This window comes from Dipodomys merriami, unplaced genomic scaffold (genome assembly GCF_024711535.1).
Source record: "Dipodomys merriami isolate MVZ:Mamm:240054 unplaced genomic scaffold, mDipMer1.0.p SCAF_34, whole genome shotgun sequence".
Classification (NCBI taxonomy): Eukaryota; Metazoa; Chordata; class Mammalia; order Rodentia; family Heteromyidae; genus Dipodomys; species Dipodomys merriami.
In genome coordinates, this window is record NW_027204937.1 from 9,246,213 (window position 1) to 9,265,526 (window position 19,314).

General features: G+C 34.4%; 1 protein-coding gene across 1 annotated transcript in view; it reads left to right on the top strand.

Annotated features, from left to right (window-relative positions):
* Faf1 (Fas associated factor 1) overlaps positions 1-19,314 on the top strand; it is a 299,200-nt gene that overhangs the window by 122,148 nt on the left and 157,738 nt on the right. Inside the window, exon 8 of the mRNA XM_069987264.1 lies at positions 10,231-10,317. Coding sequence (XP_069843365.1) covers positions 10,231-10,317 — 87 coding nt within the window. The remainder of the gene's footprint in view (positions 1-10,230; positions 10,318-19,314) is intronic.

The following is a 19,314-nucleotide window of genomic DNA, read 5'->3' on the forward strand; positions in this document are numbered from 1 at the left end:
GCTTAAATATCTTTTAGGACTATTCTTTGGTGCAACTTACTTTATTTCCTAAAGGAAAGTTTCAGTAAGTTGTCTCCAGTTCCTAAGTTAGACAGAATGAAGGGAAATGTAACTCTCCTGACTCCAGGGCCCCAAATGAAAACACTGGCTTGGTTGTTCCCAAACTTTGTTCTTGATGTGGATGACTTGAATGGTTTATTTTCACTTGATGAGCCACACCCCCAAGCCACTTTAGTATTCATGGCAGACCCCAACACTAAGTCCCTTTGTGTTCTTTGTTTTTTGCATTTTTTTGTTAACAAGAATAGATAAAATTATGAGAAACCTGATTATAGACTGAGGTTCCAATGCTAATGGTTCCCACCACTTTTTTTTTTCACATTTCAGAGAAAGCAAAGGTCTGGATGAGCAACGGAAAGCCGCAAAGCAAGCATAAGCGTAATGTTTGAGCATCATTTAGGTGCTGCCAGAGTAGGATAGGATATGAAGTCTATAAAGATGGTTCTTTGTGAAAAATATTGTCAGCATTTAAATTTTTTGATATATGCTATTCAAGTGATTCTCTTGAAAAATTAGACAAAAAACTGGTTAAGGTTGTTTAAAACTACATTATCTTTCTATGTTAGGCATTAACCAAGTAAGTGAATGCCAATGATATTTACTAGCTTAATTTGTATATGTACAGATGCATAAGTGTGTGTTTTACCTCATGTGAAACAAAAAAGAATTGCAATTGTATAAAAAATAGACTTAAAGACATTAAATAAGAACATAGTAGTTTTATTTTCAAACTTAAGGGTTTGCAAATAAAACACATCTGTTTATAACAAGAATTTCACTTGACTAAAGTGAAAAGCATATAGAGGAGTTGGCAAGAGTGTCCAACCGTTGAGAAGGAAAATTGGAATATAAAGATAGGACAGATTTGGTTTACTATGTATTGGTTAAGTAAAAGTAGCAGTCTGATAATACAAATATCTTGGTATTCTATTCCAGTCAAAACCCTTACATTAGCAATGGGTGTGGGAGACTCAAAGAGACTGCCAAAAGTTTGTAAGAGGAAATTCTTTTGTTAACTTTTACATGATAAAGTTTACTTATTATCCTAATGTGCTCTTCTCTTTTTACCTTGTTTTATTTTCCTTGAGGAGAAAAATATATTTTTTAGCCTTGCCATATCTTTCCCAGAACTGCTCTCTTACTCTGAGGGCAGCATTCAGTTGTTGAAACAGTAAGTTGCTGTTTGTTCTGGCAGTTGTGCTTCCTATATAGCACTTAAGAATACAAAGTTGCCAGCCGGCATTTACTCTTCTTTGCCTGGTAAGTGCATAAAAGATCATTTACTTTCATGGCCCAAACTTGGTTGTTCTCATGTGTAAGTACAAGGTAGAAAGGAATTTTGAAGATAATTTATTATAATCTTTTATTTTACAGAGAGTAAATGAAAGCTAAGATATGTTTTGTCATGAAAAAATGTGGACTTTAGTTTTGTAGACCTAAATTAAATTATTTCATCATTTACTAATTGGAATAGACTTGACCTAATTATTTAGAGTATCTGAGTCTTAGTTTCTATATTTGTAAACTGAAGATAAGACATGTAAAAGATTTTGGGAAACCTAGAATCTGATTTATGAAAAATGTTCAATATATGCTGTTATCTTTTGCCTTTCTCTTTCCTTCTCTTTCTCTTACTTGGCATTACTGAGATAATTAGAGGCACAGTTGAAATGAAAACCCAGTTTTGGATTCAAGTGCATTTCTTTACTTTGAATAAGAATAAAAAATTAAAATCTCATTACAGAAGTATTAGAAATTTAGTAAAGATAGATTATACAGAAATTCAAAATGAATCATTATCCCATGATGCATAGGAATTAAACCCATGGCTTCATGCACGGTAGGCAACACTACCACTGAGCTCTATCCCAGACCTGTTTTTCTTTAATATCGTGCAATAACTTTTAAAGTTACTAAGTATTCTTCTATATTAAGTGTTAGCAAAAATTTCCGTAAAGTGCCAGCTGTTATCAAGCTTGCTGCCATTTCTTGGTTATATGAATTTTTGTTTCTGGAAGCCTAACTTGTTCATGCTAAAATCATATGTTCTACCACTGAACCATATCTTCAGCCTATATGTGATCAATCTTTAAAGTAGTATTTAAAATTGAACTTTCCAAAATAAATGTTGATTAAATGCCCTTATAATACTTTATATGCCCTTATAATACTTGTAGGTTTTATTTATTATTTATTTACTTATATTTTATTTTTATTTTTATTTTTTGGGTCTGGTTGTGGGGCCTGAACTCTGGGCCTTGGGCGCTGCCCCTCAGCTCTTCAGCTCAAGGCTAGCACTCTACCACTTGAACCACAGGGCCACTTCTGGTTTTTTTCTTTTTGCTTATGTGGTGCTGAGGAATCAAACCCAGGGCCTCATGCATGCAAGGCAAGTACTCTACCATTGAGCCACCTTCCCAGCCTCTGTAGGTTTTATTTTAGACTTGGTGTTTTTCTTCCTGGAATTACAGAGAGATTAGTTTATTTGATTTTTTTTCGCTGGTTTTGGGGCTTGAACTTAGGTCTTAGATGCTGTTCCTGAGCTTTCATTTTGGTAGGGCTAATGCTCTATCACTGAGCCATAGTTCCACTTCCAGCTTTTTGGTAGTTATTGGAAATAAGAATCTCATGGACGGGGCTGGGAAGGTGGCTCAGTGGTAGGGCGCTTGCCTTGCATGCATGAGGCCCTGGGTTTGATTCCTCAGCACCATATAAGCAGAAAAAGCTGGAAGTAGTGCTGTAGCTCAAGTGGTAGAGCACTAGCCTTGAGCTGAAGAGCTGAGGGACAGCACCCAGGCCCAGAGTTCAGGCCCCACGACTGGAAAAAAAAAAAAAAAAACCAACCAAACAAAACATGGACTTTACTGCTCTGACTGGCAGATCCTCCTGACTAGCTAGGATTACAGGCACAAGCTAATGACATCTAGAAGTTTATTTGATTTTAATTGGGGGATATTTATTAGCATTTACGAAGTGACTGCTGTTTATTCATTGTAAGCAGAAAAAAATAGCTTCCATATTGTTAGTGAGAAAACTTTGTTACCTTGCTATTTCTCTAAACAGAGGAATGTTAAAACAAGGTCTTTACTGACTCTGAATTAATCTTTTCTTACCCTTGACCAGAACAGGCTTTTTTCCTTTGTGTTGTATTTCAGATATTCTGTGCCAGTCAAAAGTAAATGAATAGGCTGGGCACCAGTCGCTCACACCTGTAATCCTAGCTATTCAGGAAATTGAGATCTAAGAATAGAGGTTTGATGCCAGCCCAGGCAGGAAAGCCGCTACACTCTTAGCCCCTCTTAACCAGGAAAACACAAAACAAAACAAAACAAAACAAAAAAATAGAAGTACAGCTGTGGCTCAAGTGGTAAAGCATTAGCTTTGAGCAAAAATGCTCAGGAACAGCATCTCAGATCCTGAGTTCAAGCCCCAGGACTGTTACCAAAAAAAAAAAAAAAAAAAAAGTGAATAAATGGAAGTGGAATGTTGCTGTAGTGAGCTGTCCCAACCACCTTGAGGGCCTGGGTTATAGTCCCCAGTATTTTTTTTTTTTTTTTTTTTTTTGGCAGTCATGGGGTTTGATCACTGGGCTTGGGCACTATTCCTCAGCTCTTCAGCTCAAGGCGAGCACTCTACCTCTTGAGCCACAGCACCACTTCCGGTTTTCTGGTGGTTTATTGGAGATAAGAGTCCCATGGACTTTTCTGCCAGCGCTGGCTTTGAACCGTGAGCATTAGATCTCAGACTCCTGAGTACATAGGATTATAGGCGTGAGCCACCGACGCCTGGCAGTATTTTTTTTTTTTAATAAATGAATGAGTGGATGAATAAATAAGTAAAATCTGTTAAGTCTTTTAGGTGGCTCATTAATAGTTATCTAGTGTTTTGGCTATTCCTTCAATTAAGCTGACAGGCACAGGTATCTTCAAAATTCATTTAGTATGACCAGTAGATCAGTTTAGCGCTTACTGTCCTAATAAAATTTCCATATTTCTTTCATGCCCAGAAAGCAATCATACATAAGTTTGAGACAGAAAGAAAAACTAAAGATTTTTCAGTTTTCAGTTACCAGAAAGTTCAGTTAAACTAAAAATGCTATAAAGTTTGAAGTAAAGAGGAAATGACTTCTCTCTTCAATTTCTAAAGCTTAAGATTATTTTCCAAACAAAATTACACCATTTATAGAATTTCTATAAGAAATAATTGATTATATTTTCAAAAGGAATTGTCACCTTAAACAAAGAGTTCAGTTTTTGAATCAGTTAACCAGAGACATGGCTCTTTCGAAGAACTGATATTAGTTTGCATGTCTGAAAACAGTGCTTCTTAAACTTCAGAATTGGGAAGAATCACATGGAGGGCTGATTACAATACAGCTTGCTTGATCACTGAATGTTCAACACACTCAAGTGTAGCCAGGCCCAGAATGTGTATTTATAACAGCTTCATCTTATACTGACAGAGATGGTCTTGTGTACCTCACCTTAAGACTGCTGTTGTAGCAAAATCATTGACAGTTTTTTAAATTGTAATTTCACCTTTTGCAATTTGACATCTTTCTAAAACCTCTTTTTTTTTTTTTTTTTTTTTAAAAGAAAGGTCTTGAAATTTAGCCTCTTCCCAGTTTGTGAAAATGACATCATTTCTGTTTGTTTGTTTTCTTAGCACATTAGGAATTGCCTTTTATTTTAAAATCATGACTTTTAACTGGAAACAAATTAACTGCTAGTTCTATCACTTCAAATATTATCAAACACTGAAAACCATATCAAATGTGTATTGTAGAAAATAAAGGGTATAAACATGTTCCTAATGAAAATGTTAAATGTGTTGTTGGTTTTTTATTTCACAGTGGCTGGTCTGTTTACAATACACTCATCTAAACTAGATTCTGTATCTGATTAGCTTTATTATCATCATTATATCAATCAATCTCTTAAATTGGCAGTTGTTGAATTTCTTTAACATTTAAAGTATGGAACAAAACTAAAGTTAATGTTATTTAAATAAATAATTCAGTTTCTACCAATGATGTTCTTAAAATAAAGAATAAAACTAATTTAGATCCCAACTGAAAGCAACTTCAAATTTAAAGTTTTCTTGAAACATCACGCTTTCATTGTTTTTCTAGAAGGAATAGTATTTGAGAAAAAGAAATGTCTTGAGTTACTGTTTTTATGAGGAGAAAATTGCCCAGTCTTTTAAATGGTTAATGAGAAGAAGTAATAGTTAAACACTTGGAACATTGATTTCTGATTTGAATTCTCCAACACAGGGTAGCCCTGGGGGAAGGAGGGAAAAAAGCTTGCTAATTAACATTTGATTACTGATGCCACCTTCTTATTCCCCTTGCACCACCCGGTTTCAAGTGTTTTTTGTTCAAGAAGGATTTTTAGGATGGTTTAGCTTGCATCTTAGTAAAACAAATCCATGTTCAACTACAATGTATGTACAATATGTTAAAAAAAAAAGAGGAAAAGAAATGGCATCAGATATGAAGTGTGTGTTCAAAACCCTCTCTGATTCAGAAGTGATTGGTTTCCTAACTACACAAGCCTTTCAGAACACCAGTGATTGCTAGGTAACTGAAAGTAAGTCCAGTCTGTATGCCTTATTTGATTTAAACACAGACATACAAATACTTATTTGTTCAATGCAGTTAATTAGCAAACTCTTAACCAGAAATATTACTACATGGTGTGAAGTTCTTGGAGTTTACTGTTTGCTATATTTAAAATTTAACCAGAGATTTTTTTTTAATGTAATAATGATAGGAAATGATGAGGTAGATTTGTGTAGCTGTAGTTTCAGGTTACTTTTTGTAAAGGATATAATGTGCTTTAGTATCTTAATGCAGAAAATTTAGAAACTGGAGAGCTTATTAATATGTCTTATAACACATGGCAATAATTTTTTTACTATATTAAAATGATGTGTGAAGTATCATGACCCAGATTACATAAGAAAGTAAGTGGTGAATAAATTAATAAAACTTTATACCTGTAACATGTAAACAGTAATATTCTAACAAAACTATAACTTCATTAATAGCATTTGGTTGAAGGAATCATTATTTGGGCTTTATTTTAAAATGAAATTTCATAAGGGTAAAACATTAATTAGCTTTTTAAAAAAGCATACTAAAAATAAAGACTTTTTTACCAAGAAAAAGTTTACTTAAATTGTATTTTAATCCTTTTTACATGAAATTATTTAGCTTTCCTTTTTTAAAAAATGTCTATTGGCTCTACTTTTCTTTAATACATTTGTCTTGGATATATTTAGTTCTTCCTTAACTACTTTTATAACTCTGGAAATTATATATGATCATGTTTTACTTTAGAAAAGCTTCACCAGTCTGTTGAGCAATAGCTAGGCAGAATTAGGATTAGAAATCTAGTTCTCTACATCTCTTTATGCCACAACAATTCAGACTTTGTGACTTTCTTTCTGTTATCAGCAAATCTATGGGTGACATTTTAAATTCTGAGTCTTTTTTAAAACAGTTTAACTCAACATATAGCTCATAAGGAATGATTTTTATTATGTTACAATATTATCTACTAGCCTTAGATTCTTTTCAATTTGAATAGTTAAGGTTGCCTTAAAATTTAGATTTAGCATTTACTTTTCCTGAGAAATAGTTCTCCTAAAAAAATCTGATGAGATTTAAAGTAAAACTTTCAAAATTTAAATAAATGAAAAGAAAAATTTGTGGAAGATAAGTATATTATGAATATACTTTTACATTCCATATTTAATATAGTAAAATGTTTTTCCTTCCACTGCTGTTAACATCAAAATTGTCCTTTATTGAAGAAATAAGGTATTTGAAGTAGAAATTATTGCTTAGCTTTTTACATTAATTACAACATGCAAATTTATATTATTTAACAATAAAAACCAAGTAACAATGAAACAAAGTAGTACCATATTAAAGCTGTGCCTTTTCAGTTAATATAATTTTTAAAAATATTTTCCCACTGAAGCAATGGATAATATTTAAATTATCTCTTAGAAAAACAGTTGAGGGAGCTAATTCTGGAAAAAGTTCCTGTCAATCTAGAACCATTGATCAATATACAGTGCAATTCATAGTGTGATTTTAATATTTACTCTAATGAAACATTGTGATTCAAAATTTAGGTTAAATATACTCATCAATAAAAATAATGGACTTTTTATATCTCTATTACTAAAATCATTTTTTTTGTGTGTGTGTTGTCACTGTGTTTCTTGAATCTTTTATGGTTACAGCATTGGTAAACATGAAATTATTTTTGAAAAACCATTTTGTTTTTATTTAGGTTGTTTAGTGATTGCAGTTTAATGCAAGATTCTTTTAACTTATTCTCATGTTACTGTGAGATTAAGTGAATTTAGACTTTGCATTTGAACAACCAAACATTAGCCTAATATGCTTTATATGGTACTCTGTCAGCCAAGTTCTCTCTGCATTAACCAGTTTATTCTATGACAAGTTGCTTAACAAATGTCATTCTAGGAAGAACAATGAAGCCAAATACTTGTGCAATGGCTAACATTACTCTAACTTTGATCACTTTTGTTCGACCCATCAGTCTGGCATTGTGCTTTATACCAACATAACACCATAGCCAGAACATGCTTTTCAGGCTTAGAATAGCAGAGGAATGTTATTTGGTTCAATGCAGTTACAGAGGAGTTAATGAAAGAAGAAAATACTATTTATTTCATACCATACTGTTGTATTTTGAAATTAAAGTAGAATCTAAAGAATTCCACTTGAAAGTTATCTTTTTATGTAATCAAACACCAATACTGAGATATCTTCATTCTCTTTCTGTTTTCGTGTATCTAAGCAATCTAAAAATAACTGGATTTTGCCTTGAGGCCAACTGCTTCCCCTTTCCTTTTTTAATATAATGCTTTGAGGTGTTTAAATCTTTCTTCTTAAGAGCACTAATGTTTAAGCATAACAGAATAGCCTCAACTAACTTGAGGTAAGCCCAGTTACATTTGGTTAGATTGTTGCCTTGACGATGACTGATGATGATAATGATGGAACTTGATGCAACTATAAAACAAAATACTGCATGGTAGATAGAGAGCTAATAAGAATTCTTGAAGAAAAGCTGTTTTCTTTGAATTGAATGGATCAAGCCATATTCCAGGCTCCTCAGATTTCATTTACTAAGTCTTTTTCCCCCCACAGTTGTACATTAGAGATAAAAATAGATTGAATTCCATGTTTTGATTCCTTTCTCTAGTGTATGTATATCTCTATTGCATTGGAAGGATAATTTAGATATGTATAATAAAGAGTAATGTTATAACAAAATGCTGTAATCAAATAATTTGATAATTCAGATTTGTGTGTGTGTGTGTGTGTGTGTGTGTGTGTTTGTTTGTGTTTGTGTTTCATTGGTACCAGGGATTGAACTCAAGGCCTCTTGTTCTACCACTTGAGCTTCATTTTGTTTACCATATTTCTAATTAATTTGAGATAGACTCATACTTGGGCTGGCTTCGAACTATGATCCTCAGATCTCAGCCTAATGGGTAGCAGTGTAACTAATGTGAATCACCAATACCAATAAGGTTTCTGCATTTAAAAAACAGCAACTAATGCTACTTGTTAAAGTATGAATATGAATAATTTTATTGAAGTCTTAATTATAGAACTTATACAGAACATTTCAACACCAACACCATTTGTTAGAGTAGGGTAATAATGTTATAACTAATTTGACGAATTAGTTAAGATGATGATTATCCATTGTTACAATTTATTAATTTATTTTCATTGTAAATGAATAATTGAATTTTGTTGGCTGTTCTGAACAAAAAGCTGAAGAAAAATATTAATTCATGCACTTTGTACTGGGGATTGAACCTAGGGCTTTGGATATACTAAGCAATCAGTCATTTAAACTACATACCTAGTCTTTTTTTTGGGGGGGGGGAAGGGGTACAGTGGTGTGGTCCCAATAACTGGCTTCTAACTTGGCATCCTCCAGCCTCAGTCTCCTGAGTAGCTGTGATTACAGGTATGCCCTACAACACTTGATACTTCTTAATTACTGGACAACGAAGTTTAGCCTTCCAACACCTTAGTCTGATCATTTTTTCCCTCTCATTTTAAAGTGAAAGGTACAGTATTGCTTTGGAGAAAATGTGTTTAAAAAATCTTTAATAGCATTTATTGTACTCTAAGTACTTAAATATTATACTAAAAGATAGTTCTGGTGGCAGTAAATACTCTGTTGATTTCTTTCTTTCTTTTTTTTTTTTTTTTTTGTGGGGCCTGAACTCTGGGCCAGGGTGCTTGAGCTCTTCAGCTCAAGGCTAGCACTCTACCACTTGAGCCACAGCACCACTTCCAGTTTTTTCTGCTTATCTGGTGCTGGGAAATAGAACCCAGGGCCTCATGCATGCAAAGCAAGCACTCTACCACTGAGCTACCTTTCCAGCCCTAAAATTGTTTTTAATTTGGCTTTATATCAAAGAAATAGCCAATGTTGTTTTAGTAAATGAATACTTACTTTAGTAAGTGAATACTAAAAAAAACAACTTCAACCCTTTATCACCCCAACTATAAACTACTTTATTCTTACTTGGGAGTTAGAAGTGTATTTATTTTTGTTGGAACTATTATAGTTTTAAAAATAAAGCATTTATAATTGTATCTTAATCTATAAGTGAACTGTCTACTCAATTTTTCTTCCTTTTTTTTTCCCCCTCCTTTTCTCTTACTTTTTTTTCCTTTTGGTTTTACTTTGAATAAGGTTGAACTCAGTGCCTCATACTTGGTAGCCAGGAGTTTTACAGCTTGATCAAAAATCCCCAGCCCTTTTTGTTTTATTTATTTTTGAGATAAGGTCTCCTTTTTGCCCAGGACCATACTGAACCTTGATCCTCCAATTTACTTTCTTTCATAGCTGGGATGACAGATGTATGTTACCACTCTTAGCCTTTTATTGAACTATTATTTTATCATTCATTGAAATTCTTTTAAATTTGGATTCATTTTATTTTTACAAAATTTCTCAGACTTGTGGTTTTTTAGTTCCAAATTCTTGTTTTGAATCTAGAGGAAAATAGGAAATACATTGTATGACACATAAATTGACTGAAAGTATCATAACTCATTTGGAAGCCCTGTTCTTATTACTTGTTTCTTTTTTGCAGGTAAAAAGAAATGTATATGACCTTACAAGTATACCCGTTCGACATCAATTATGGGAGGGTTGGCCAACCTCTGCCACAGATGACTCAGTAAGTGTTCAGTTTTAAATTCTGTTGTCTGTTTGGCCCTGGTAGTCTAATTGGCTTTAACGCCATGCTGAATCAAACACTTGAACATTCCATTGCAAGAATACTTTGTCTAATAATATGAAAAGAAGAGAAGTTGTAGTCATTTAAGTTCACTTTTAGAATAGGTATTATAAGCCAAACACATCAACATTCTTTTTTTTTTTTTAAGGGATAAACCAAATTAATTTTATTTGCAAATAGGAGGAAAGCCATGAAAGAAGGTAGTGAAGCTATCAATCCTGAGAGCGGCCTCTGAGGGGAGTTCAATGGAGTTCTTTTATTGGGCTCTGCCCTTATCTTCTCCCCTGGGCTTTGCACTGATTGCTTGATGGCTTGTGCATGTGCCTCCCCAGCCCTTTCCAGTGGTTGAGGGGTACCCAAGGCCAGCGTTTTGTTGGAATGTTTCAGTGTCAGTGTCAGGAACATTAAGCTGCTAGATTTGACTTAAAATTTTCCTTGATTGGGTGGAGTGGGAAAAGGTAGTTGTGGAGATGGAGGGAAGGGATGGTAGGGGAAAAACAAAGGACGAGGCAACAATGCTTGATAAGAAATGTACTCATTACCTTGCTCATGTGATTGTAATCCCTCTGTACAGTATTTTCACAATAAAAAACTTATTTAAAAAAATTCAGAGATGAGGGGCTGGGAAGGTGGCTCAGTGGTAGAGCGCTTGCCTTGCATGCCTGAGGCCCTGGGTTCGATTCCCCAGCACCACATAAGCAAAAAGAAAAAAAGCCGGAAGTGGCACTGTGGCTCAAGTGGTAGAGCACTAGCCTTGAGCTGAAGAGCTGAGGGACAGCGCCCGGGCCCAGAGTTCAGGCCCCACGACCGGACCCCCCCCCAAAAAAAAAAAAAAAAATTCAGAGATGAAAACACAAACAAAAAAAATTTCCTTGATTAGTAGAATATATTCAGATATTTCTAATGAAATGTTTTAAAAGATCCTTGATTATAAATGTTTAAAAATCAGCCTAATCATAATAAGTAATTGTGAGTGCACAGGTACAAGTACATGTGTCAATCCTGGGTCTTGAACTCAGGTCTCTGAGTTTTTTTGCTCAATGCTAGTGCTCTGCCACTTAAGCCACAGCCTGCCTTTCAGCTTTTTGGTGCATAATTGGAGATAGGAGGCTCATGGACTTTGCTGCCTGTTTTCAGCCACAGTGCTTAGATTTCAGCCTTCTGAGTAGTTAAGATTACTGGCATGAGCCACTGGTGTCTGGCTACATACAATCTTATTAATTTATTTTTTTGTTGGTCATGGGTGCTAACCCTCAGCTCTTCAGTTCAAGGCTAGGGCTCTACCACTTGAGCTACAGCACCACTTCCGTTTTTCTGGTGGTTTATTGGAAATAGAGTGTCAGAGACCTTCATGGCCAGACTGGCTTTGAACTGTGATCCTCAGATCTCAGCCTCCTGAGTAGCTAGGATTACAGGTATAAGCCACTGGTGCCCGGCTACATACAATTTTTAAAAAATTTTTTATTATGAAAATACCGTACAGAAAGTTACAATTACATGTACATACAATTTTTTAAACTACATTTTCAATATTCCATTAGTACTTTAGAAAAAAAGATAATTGACTGAATAATAGTGTGGTACTTGTCTGTAATTCCAGCTATTCAGGAGATTGATAAAATCACAGTTTAAGGCCAGCCCAGACAAAACTTGGAAATAGTGATTTATGACTGTAATTCTAATAAATACATAGAAGGAGTAAGGATTTCAGCTTGAGGCTGGCCAACGGCAAAAGTACAAGACTCTAACCAAAGAATAACCAAAAGCCAAACAGTAGGTGGATGTGGAGGCAGAGCTCAGTCACTTGAGTGCTAGAAACTGGGTGCACTGAGCTCAAACTCCAGAATTACCAAAAGAAAAACAAAACAAAATCTACAGTTAGTAAAAACTATGCTTAAATAGATCCATAATATTTACTACCATAGAAAGACTGAGAGAAAAGATTTAGGCTTTATTTTTTTTTCATTTACTTGCAGTTTTTCATTTATTTAATAAGATATACTCGACTCAATTCTATGTGCATTTTATGTATAAGTCCTTAATAAAACTACATACATGCTTTTTTTTTGTTAAAAAGTTATTAACATTACTGAATTATTTATTTATTTTGTTGTTGGTTGTGGGGCTTGAACTCTGGGCCTGGGCACTGTCCCTGAGCTCTTCAGCTCAAGGTTAGCACTCTACCACTTGGCCTAACAACACTTCCAGTTTTCTGGTGATTTATTGGAGATAAGAGTCTTACAGACTTTCCTGCACTGGCTGGCTTTGAACCACAATCCTCATCTCTCAGTCTCCTAAGTAGCTAGGATTACAGGTGTGAGCCACTGGTGCCTGGCAAATAACTGATATTTTTGTGTCAGAACTAGGGCTTAAACTTATGGCCTTACACTCTGACAAAGCAATTTTTACTCCCAACTAACCCACTATCACTTGAGCCACATCTCACTTCTGGCTTTTTGCTGTGTGATTGGAGATAAGAATCTCAGTTTCAACTAGGCTTTATTTTTTAGCAGTTGTAGTTATTTGTAGTGTGTTTGTTGATTAAAAAAATTTTTTTGAAACCTTTTGTATGTCTGCCTTCTTTCCAGTAACATTCTTTTCTAGGAGAATAAATTTATTATCAAAGGAAGCCAACTGAGCTAAGTTTTGACCACCTTTTCCCAATATTGTTTTAAATAGACATTTTGAAAACAAGTAAAAATGAGAATTTGAAGTTAAATAATTTTTAAAATAAATAGGGGTAAATAGAAATTTGTACTTTGTATGCATCTTATTATAATAATTACCTAATCGGTGGATCCATTGAAACAACGAGATGTACAAGTCGTTATATGGAAAAATGAACTTTACAACTTTGGTGGCGGGAGGGAGGAAGATTGAGGGGAATGGGGGAGGATGGGAAGGGATGGAAAGGGGAAACAAAGGAGGAGGCTACAATGCTTGATAAGAAATGTACTCATTATCTTGCCTATATAATTGTAACCTCTCTGTACAGTATTTTCACAATAAAAATTAAAAATAATTACCTAATGGTAATGGCTATAGATTAATTTTTTTGTATTTTCTTCTAAATATTGTACGTCTGTCTGGATGCTAAGTATTCCACAATACATTTTGGTATAAAAGAATTCTTTGTAGAAGACAGAAAAATTTTAACACAATTTACAGTTTGTTGCTACTTGAATCTAATTGCATTGTAAATGTTGTGCCTTTGGAAAATACTTTGTGTACTTCAAACTCTTAAAAATAATCAGAAGAGGCCAGGTGCTGGGGGCTTACGTCTGTAATTCTAGCTACTCAAAGAGGCTAAAATCTGTGGATTGTGGTTTGAAGCCAGCCTGGGCAGGAAAGTCTGTGAGACTTCTCTGTCCAAGAAACAACCAAAAAGCCAGATGGAGAGCTGTACCTCAAGTGGTAGAGTACTAGCCTTGAGCAGAAATGTCCAGGGACAGCTTCCAGGCCATGGGTTTAAGTCCCAGGACCAGCATGTGCACACATGGGTGTGCACTCATTCACACATACAGGGGGGAGAGAGATTTTTAAAAAAACCATAAAATATCAACTCTATTTTTTTCAATGAACTTTTCCAGGAAAAAAATGTTTATATAAAGGTAGTTACATTTATTTCTGAATTAAATAATGTATCATTAGAATTATTTGTAGGCTGGCCATTGCTAGGAATAGAGATATAGTTGTTGGATGTTTTGGGGGATAGTGGGTTGTCTGTTTGCTTTTTTCCTTCAGAGTCATAAATTTGGTAGAAAATTGTGACATTTATAACAATAAGACACTTGTTCATAAATGATAATCTAATGCTAACCTAAGGATATACAAAGAAAATTGAAATGTTTTCACTGTAGTCTAAGAACTTGTTACAAGAAATAACATTATAGAAAAAATAGATAATAGAAAATAGATCTGAGAGCGTCATTGAAATTCTCCAAGATTTAGCTACCTCACTGATGTGCATCATTTGTTATGAAGATAAGTGATAATGTATTTTCACAACCTGGCTCACAGTAGACAATAAGTAAATGGGAATCAGTATTGTAATTAAGATAACTCAAACAAGGACCCTAGGCAAAAATTGACTAATTTAAATATATGAAACTATATTTGAAATTTTCTACAAAGTAACCTGTGTGGTGGTGGGTAAAATTGTGAAGATAGAGGTAATCCAGGGTAGCCATCTGTTGGTAATTGTTGAATTTATGTTTTGTGCCTTAATAAAATGTTTAAAATGAGTAATTATCTAATTTAAGAAGGCTATAAGGTAATCGAAAAGATCTAGAAAAGTGGGATTACACTGGCTTCAGGGAAGATTTAGTTTGGGAAAAATGTTTTGGAACCCACACATGTAGAAATCACACTAAAATAGGTTTTTCAAGTACAATTTCTTCCTTAAATTTTTTTTTTGTTATTATAAAAGTGGTGTATGAGAGGTTACACTTAGGTCATTGGGACAATATCACCCTTTCTTCCTCTCTTCCAGTTTTTCCTGACCTTTTTCCCCACCTACAAGTTATATAGTTTATTTTCAACATAGTGACTACTGAGTACCACTGCTGCCCTTTGTCCCTTCATTGTTAATAGTGCAGTAATGAACATGGATGTGCAAGAGTCTTTATTGTATCCTGGCTTGTGATGTTCAGGGTAGATGCCCAGGATCAGGTGCAGTTTCAAAAGCAATAAGAAAATTCAATTAGTAATGTGCTAGGGCTCGTACCTATAACCATAGCTATTCAAGAGGCTGAGATCGGAGGATTTTGGTTTGAAGCCACCTTCGGCAGTCAAATCCAAGAGACTCTGAACTCCAATTAACCAGCAAAAAGCCAAAAGTTGAGCTGAAGCGCAAGTGGAAAAGTGTTAGTCTTGAATGAAAAAGCCAAACAAGAACATGGGGTCCTGAGTTTAAGCCCCACAACACACACACAGACACAGACACACACAGACACACACACACACACACACACACACACACACACACACACACACACACACACACACAATATTCTTGAATTCCATCTCCAAACTATTCAGCAAAAAGCAGGGCTGGAGGTGTAGTTCAAGTGGTAGAGCATCAGCAGCATACTAAAGAAGCCAATAGAATAAGCAAGAGACCCTGAGCTCAAATCACAGTGCCACTACAAAAAATAGGAAACACCAAAGAACAAAAGAAAACTGATCAAAAAAAGAAAGAAAAATTTAAATATAATCATTTCTTCTATAACAAGTGCCTTATACATTTTAGGTGCTAATTAGACAGACTTTTATGAGATTCCATGATTTAAAGATTTCTGTAACACTTAACATTTTTTTTTTACATTTACCTTTTTAACGAATAGTTGTAATGCTATTTCATTATTATAGGAAAATATGGAAAGCAGGTGAAACTGGCAATAACCCAGAACATAAGGCTACATGATGGTGTAACTAAATGGCAGCAAGCAGAAGAAGGAAAGGAATCCCCATTAAGAGGCTGATTGCTTTGCCTCATTATTTATGTTTACACCTTGTCCCAGAACCTGTGAAGTGTTGCCTGCCCACATTTCCCCAGAGCAAATGTTGCCACATTGGCATAATACTGCATTTAACAGCATGATTTGTTACAAAAATGATGTTTAGGGCCAGACTGCTTTTAACTGGTGCCACAGCAGAGCCACTAGCTCCAGTGCTTGAAATTAGGCAAAAAGAAAAAGAAAGCCTTAACTATGGTATTTTAAAGAGCATTAAGCCAAATAAATGTCATAAAACCTTCATTAGGACTATAAAATCTTGCAAACCTGGTGCTTGTAATCTATTGTTGCAGGCTGTGGTGTTTTTATACTTACTGAAATCACTCAAGTAGAGGCATCTGCTACAAAACAAGATAGTCCTCACAGCTTAGGGCATGAATTGGGTACAGCTGAGAAATGTCAGCTGTGTAAACAGCCTGAAATGTGTTACCAACAAAAATATAATTAATTTCTTTCCAAGACAGTGTGCCATAACTTAATACTTAGAATGGTTTAAATTTCAGTGAAAGCACCTGAACATTCATTACTCAGTGCCAGAGTAGAGGATTGGTTTTAAAGGTCATTAAAAGTGAAGTTAATTTTGCACCTTTTCTGCTCAGTTGCAGAAATTTGTGTGGCTTTGAATATACAGTAGCTTTGGATACTAGTACAGTGGCCTGGATGAATTTATGGAAATACCATAAATCAAGAAATTAATGGATTTAGGGTAGTGAAAATGTTCTAAAAATTAAGATTGTGGTAAAGTTATATACCACTAAACTTGCTAAAGGTTATTAAATGAATAAATATTATGGCATGTAAATTATATACAAGTGAAGCTTTCTTTAAAAAAGATGAAGGTAATAAAGAACTATATTAAAACATTTTCATTTTGTACTACATGAGGTGTACTTTGCAATTAACACAGAAAATGTTTAAAGTAAATGAGTAAATGTCTACTGTAGTACTCACTCTTGATGTAGAAAACAAAGAAATAGACATAATTAAATTCATGCGCAATCTTAACGTCTCTTATGAACCTGATGTAATAGTCTTCTGACATTTTCAGGATACTCGGTAAAGTCAGTAATCACTTATGCATTGTTACTTCTCTTTCTTCACAGTTAAGTGTTTTGATGCTTTTTTAAGTTGTAATGGGGTATGAAATACTATATAAATCAACAATAACTCCTTTCATTTCCTTTTATACTGTCTCATCAGGGAAATAGGCACATAAAGCTTAACCATAGGGGAATGTTTTCATGCTGTGACAGTGAGTTATAAGTAGGCAAAATTCCAGTTTACACTTTGACAAAGATGCTCTTAGCTTTCAGCGAGTGGAAATAACTTCAACACTGCATTGTGTTTAGACACATTAGTATAATGTAATGTAAATATATATAGTTTTTAATTGTGGGATTTAATAATGATTATACAAAGGAGGTAATCCTTGTGTTAAAAAGTTTTGGTTGTGTGCCTTTTTCTGTTAATATCATCAGTGCTCTTCTGTAGTTCTGTCATTAAGGGATCTTAACTCAGAATTTGAGAACTTATTAGTTTTAGCATCAGAGGTCTGCTAGGTGCCAGAAAGTAACCTATTAAATATTTTTACATTGGCAATGTAAGATGACTTATAAGCAAAATCATCACCCAGTCTTTCCAGAAAATAAAAAGAAAACTAGGCAAGAACTATACACAAACGCATGCACATAAACACACACTTCTTTTTAATAGTGAAGAAAAAAATTCTTTGAGGCAGGCATAATGTCTTACACCTGTAATCCCAGCTACTCAGGAAGAAGAGTAAGTTAGTGAGTAAGCATATGGCCCTGAGTTCAAGCTTTGGTAGGGCTAAGTAAATAATATCAAAACCAAGCATTTCTTTAGTGGCAGGTAGAATACAAAGATTTAGGAAAGAGGAATACTACATTGTGTATTGAATTGTAACAATTTTGTGATCCCATGTGAGCAGATCAATACAACTTCTTTGATACTCCAAAACGGCCTGCAAAAAAATAAGCTATAGAAACTGTGAGTTTGTTTATCTATAAAATGAAAGCAGTGCTAACATCTTTCAAAGTCTGTTGTGAAAGTTGTCATTTTTTAAAAAATAGAAGTACTTTCATATTAGCAGTTTTACATGGCTCTACCTAATGTAAAGTAATATAAGGATTGGTATTTATGACAGCCCAAATCCTACTCTGTTTTGTCAGTAATGTTTTACCAAGACACATGTTTATATATTGTATATATGTGCTTTTAAACTATATTGACATAAATACATAGATGAAACAACAAAAAATATGGTTTACAAAATATGAAATATCTACTGTCTGACCCTTTACAGAAAAAGTTTGCCAACCCCCTTATGTAATATCTGGCATTTAGTAGGAATTCAACAAACATTAACTCTTTTTCCCTTGAGAAAGTACTTTCTTTATATAACATACATATGGGAAAACAGAAGCATGCTTTGAGTAGCTACAGGGTCATCTTATGCTATTTAAATTACTTTGTTAACCTGTCTTAGGGCAGACAGATTTCGACAATCTTTACACATTTTCTCTGACAAGGTCATGGATAATGTTGCTTTTAGTGGTGGTTCGACTCAGTAACTTGAGGTAAAGATGGAAGGAGTCCATTGCCCTTGTAAACATATAGAGTCTTGTACAAATAACACAGGCAAAGACTAAACAGATGGAAAGAACAGCTTTCAAAGCAGTAAAAGAAAATGTAGATTTCAACAGGTTTTAAAAAAAGTTATGAAAATCTTAAACAGTAAGAAAAAGAAGTTTAGGAATGTGGTTGAAGCACTCAGGAACATACTTACCAAGTAAATATGAAGGAGTACTCAGAAACTAGATAATTACCAGTAAGCAGCTTTTAAGCACTTAGTTCTGATGCTATAAATTTTGGCTCTAGTTTATTAAAATACAAGGACTATATGAATTGCTGCTCCTACCCATGAATGTAACTGCACTGAGAATTTTCTTTCCTCTGGTAAGCAAGTAGAAGACAGGATAAAATACTGTTTTCAGGGTGGTGTTATTGTTGTTTGGTTTTTAAAATTATGCTTTAATTATCTTTAAGTAGTTGTACAAAGGGTTACAATTATGTTTTGTTTTTGAGACAAAGTGTTGCTGTGCAGCTCAGGCTGGTCCAAAGTATGCAATCCTATTGTCTCAGCATCCTAAGTGTTTGGATTATAGGAGTGTGCCTTGTTCTTGTTTGCAGGTAGTAATTCAGAACTCTGAAGAAGGAAATTGTTGGGTCTGGGAATGTAGCCTAGTGGTAGAGTGCTTGAAGCCCTGGGTTCAATTCCTCAGTACCACATAAACAGAAAAAGCCAGAAGTGGCGCGCTGTGGCTCAAATGGTAGAGTGCTAGCCTTGAGCAAATGAAGCTCAAGGACAGTTACTAGGCCCTGAGTTCAACTCCTAAGA